The 3794-nt window shown below is 59.1% G+C and overlaps 1 protein-coding gene across 1 annotated transcript; it reads left to right on the top strand.

Annotated features, from left to right (window-relative positions):
• The first annotated feature begins 384 nt into the window (after nt 1-384).
• On the top strand, nt 385-3524 carry LOC123449881 (transcription factor bHLH57-like). The gene is made up of 4 exons (XM_045127240.1): nt 385-809; nt 1231-1632; nt 1728-2105; nt 2857-3524. Exons 1-4 carry the CDS (start codon nt 768-770, stop codon nt 2944-2946), a joined length of 912 nt encoding a protein of 303 aa, XP_044983175.1. The 5' UTR covers nt 385-767; the 3' UTR covers nt 2947-3524.
• Nucleotides 3525-3794: the final 270 nt, after the last annotated feature.

Genomic DNA, 3794 nt, shown 5'->3' with positions numbered 1-3794 from the left:
CAACGTTGGAAAACACATGCCCACGTGTGTCATGTGTCTATGTATGAATTGTATAACTTTATTTTGGCATGTGTTGATTGTTGAATCGTGATTTATTTTGGTTTGTTGAATTGCTGATGAATTGGTGTTACATGATCTATGTGCATGTCTTTACATAAAAATAGGGTAAGGGTTTGAATGTGAAAGGCACGGCTGCAAAGAGAGAGCTGGAGGGCGGCCAAGCCAAGGCAGGGGCGCAAAGCGGGCGGACCTGCCGGCGCCCACGGCCCACCCATGGCCTGCCGCTGTCCTCGTGCCGGACAAATCCCCCGCGCCAATCCACGCTCCCTACCTTCTTCCTCCTCAGCCCCCTGCCGCCGCCTGCACCGTCAATAACTCATTCACTTGTTACACTGATCAATCGCTTCAAATTAATCCCTGCCTACTGCCATGGCCTACCAGCTCCATCCATCTCTCTCTCTCACCCCACACATGCAACAAGAGACAACTCCTCCGTCCCCTATCTTAGGTTGTTGGCCTCCCTTGCCATTGCCTTGCCACTGCTGCTGCTACAAGTAGAGTGGGAGGGAGGGGAGACCATATTTATTGCAACAGTAGAGCTGCTCCACTTACACTGGTGAAGAAGGAGGAGGAGCAGCAGCAGCAAGAGAGGAGGAGGAGGAGCCGCTGTTGCTCGGTCGCTCGCTCGCTGCCCCAGGGGCTCATTACTCATTAGCGCAGTTATTGCTAACCCTGTTTGCTGCCTAGACACGCTCCATCTAGCAGTAATGGAGAGGATGCAGCTGCAAGGCCCCATCCTCACTTCCCTGGTAAGCCCCGCACTACTCCTCTTCCCCTTCAATTCGCCCTAGTAATTGAGCGTGCGTGCGCGCGCGCAGCTTCCATTCGAGGTCTCTGCGGCATGGAGAGACCGTCGTATTAAGTGCCACCGCCCGCTTGCTGCGGCATGGCAGCTTCCCTTCCCTTCTCCTGCGTGCGTCTAGTCTAGTTTAGTGCCTCATCTGCTCCTTCCCCAGTGCTGCTCCAATGGCCCTGACCGTTGATGGCTAGCCTAGCCTAGCCTAGCTAGCCCTGCGCGCGCACGCTCGCGCCATTCAATGCCTCCTCGTCGTAGCGTCTCTTTTATGGCGTTGCCGCGGTTGCCTTTTCTTGCTAACGTGTTGCTTTCTTCCCTGTGCTGTTGCCGGTCCTTCTTCTTGGCTCATGGTGGTGGTGGCGGTGATGGATCAGTGCTGGGCGGACCAGGCGGCGGCGAGCGCGAGCGCCGCGCAGGTGCCTTTCCTGGCGCTGCTCCAGGGCGCCATGGGCGACGGTGGACCAGGTGCGAAGCGGGAGTCTTACAGCGGCGGCGCTGGCTTCGCGTGCCGGCCGGCTGCGTCCGACGTCGACCTGCTCGAGAGCTGCGTCACGCAGCTGCCGGCGCCCCCTGCGATCGAGGCGCCCGCGGCGAAGCGGAGGAAGCGGCCGAGGACGCGCCCGCGCGCCGCGCCTCCGCCGGAGAAGCGCAAGAAGCCGGAGGAGGCCGAGTGCCAGCGGATGACCCACATCGCCGTCGAGCGCAACCGCCGCCGCCTCATGAACGACCACCTCGCCTCCCTCCGCTCCCTCATCCCCTCCGACTACATCCCACGAGTAAGCCAAGCATGCGCACTCAGCAAATGAGATTAATTTGTCACCTCCCCGATCCTTTTCCTTTCTTGCTAACGTTTGCAATGCACCCTACCTAGGGTGACCAAGCGACGGTGGTGGGGGGAGCCATCGACTACGTGAAGCAGCTGGAGCAGCAGCTGGTGGCGCTGCAGGCGTTAGCGGCAGCTCAGCGCGGCGAGGGCCCCGTGGGCACGGCGGCCACGGCGGCATCGGACGGCGTGTTCGTGTCGCCGCAGTACACGAGCTTCTCGGAGGCCCGCGGCATCGGCGGCGGCGTGGACGTGGAGGCGATGTCCGCGGTGGGGGGCCACGTGAGGGTGCGCGTCGCGGGGAGGCGGTGGCCAGGGCGGCTCGTGCGGGCCGTGGCCGCCATGGAGAACCTCCGCATGGCCGTCCTGCACCTCGCCGTCACCTCCGTGGGCCACGACGCCGTCGTCTACTGCTTCAACCTTAAGGTAGCGAGCCAATCATCTCAAAGCTACACCAGTTTTACGTCTCGTCTTGACTTTGCTCAACTTTAACCGCCGGCCCGCCCCCCATTGCTTTCCTGCTCCACCGTTTTCGTTCTTCATTCATTGCATTCCACTGTCGCAAATAGTCGCCATTTTGTTCTCATTACAGGCTATACTTGCCGTTAACCATTTAGAGCGAGAATCAAAACTGATTACACGAGATATGTCATCGTCACTGAAAACTTGGAATCTAACATGCAGATGACCAGTGTTTGTGTGTTCCATGATGCATGATGTGTCATGCGTATGTGTGTGGTACCTGCATGCGGAAAGCGAACTCGCCGTTTTTGCTCCTGGACTGGAGCGTGGCCTGGGGTTTCGAGCGAGATCGGCAGCGGCCCTCTCGTACGAACGTACACTTTCCGTTAGAGATAGGATTAGTAGTGAGTGTGTATTGAAGGTCTGTATGTAGCTGGAGCGTTCGAATACGATGGACGCCGGGTACAGCGTAGTACAGACAGCCCGGCTTAATGGACAAGTAGGTGATTACAAGCCCCAGCTTTCGTCCCGTGTCTTGTTCTTCTTGTCATGGATCAAACAAACATCCAAATACACTGACTACATCTACATGCATGCATGTCCAACCTAACGATCTTGTACATATCCCATTGCCATGCATTTCCCTCATGGGAGAAGATAACGGTCGTTTCTACGGTGAATTTGTGACTGATTCTGGTTGATGCTCCGTGTGCAGATGGAGGACGGGTGCGAGGTGTCGACGGCCGACGAGGTGGCGACGGTGGTGCACCAGATCTTCGCCTACGCCGCCGGCTCATGCTGCTAGCTGAGGCGCCCGACGGCGAATGGGCGGCGGCGACGACGACGCCGAGCTAACATGTACTATCCCGTAGTTCAAGGAGTTTGGTAGCGAGCAGATTGGCATGCATGCAGCACGTAGGCGACGATAAGTCAAAGTGGCAGAGCAGATGAGCATGGAGACGGATGCCGATGTTTGTCAGAGCGCGGCGGGCCGGCGACCACGGCGGCATGCACAGCACAACGCCGGCCGGTCCTGGCCTCGGCCAGGCTCGCCAGCTCTACTACTGCGGCTAGCCTGTATAACATGCACGGCCGCTGTTCAACCGGCCGGCCGCGACAGTGAAGAAGAGCAAGCCACAGTAGTAGCGCGCGCAGTGCAGACGCAGGGTGCCTTTTCTTTTTTCCTCCTTGTTTCTCGAGATTCGCGCTGCTCGCAGTTGCACCGATGTCGAGGTGGCGGTGATCGATCGACGTCGACCCATGTACTCCGCCGGTCGCCGTGTGGTGTGGTTACATCCATCCGTCAGTTCACATAGTAGTAGTAGTACTGTATTGTGGCTCTGCTAGCTGCTCCTATTCTGATATGGCATGCTCGGTTCCGTGCGGGCGCATGCATGCGGCTTTCTGCCGTGCCCTGGCGCGCGCGCGTCCTGTGCTGTCGCTGCCGCTGCGGCTCTCTGTCTGTGGGAGGAGGGGCAGGCAGGCTTTGCCACATCCGGCGCTGTTGCCATGTACTCCACTCCATACTGTAGCGCTAGCCTTTGCGTCTCGGCGGGGGCCATCGGCATCACAAGGCTGGCTAGCTGTGCCTGTGCCTGTGCCCTGTGAGTAGCCCTTGGCGACACGGCTCGCTCGCCGGGGCACGGCAGCGCT

This window comes from Hordeum vulgare, chromosome 4H, assembly GCF_904849725.1.
Source record: "Hordeum vulgare subsp. vulgare chromosome 4H, MorexV3_pseudomolecules_assembly, whole genome shotgun sequence".
NCBI lineage: Eukaryota > Viridiplantae > Streptophyta > Magnoliopsida > Poales > Poaceae > Hordeum > Hordeum vulgare.
Note: the sequence above shows the minus strand (reverse complement) of the source record. Positions and strands in the feature narration are given on the sequence as shown.

Excerpts from the sequence above, each read along its gene's own strand:
- LOC123449881 (XM_045127240.1), top strand. The coding sequence starts at position 768 with ATGGAGAGGATGCAGCTGCAAGGCCCCATCCTCACTTCCCTG. Across the intron at positions 810-1,230 it reads GCCCCATCCTCACTTCCCTG|TGCTGGGCGGACCAGGCGGC; the intron begins GTAAGCCCCGCA and ends GTGATGGATCAG. Across the intron at positions 2,106-2,856 it reads TCTACTGCTTCAACCTTAAG|ATGGAGGACGGGTGCGAGGT; the intron begins GTAGCGAGCCAA and ends CTCCGTGTGCAG.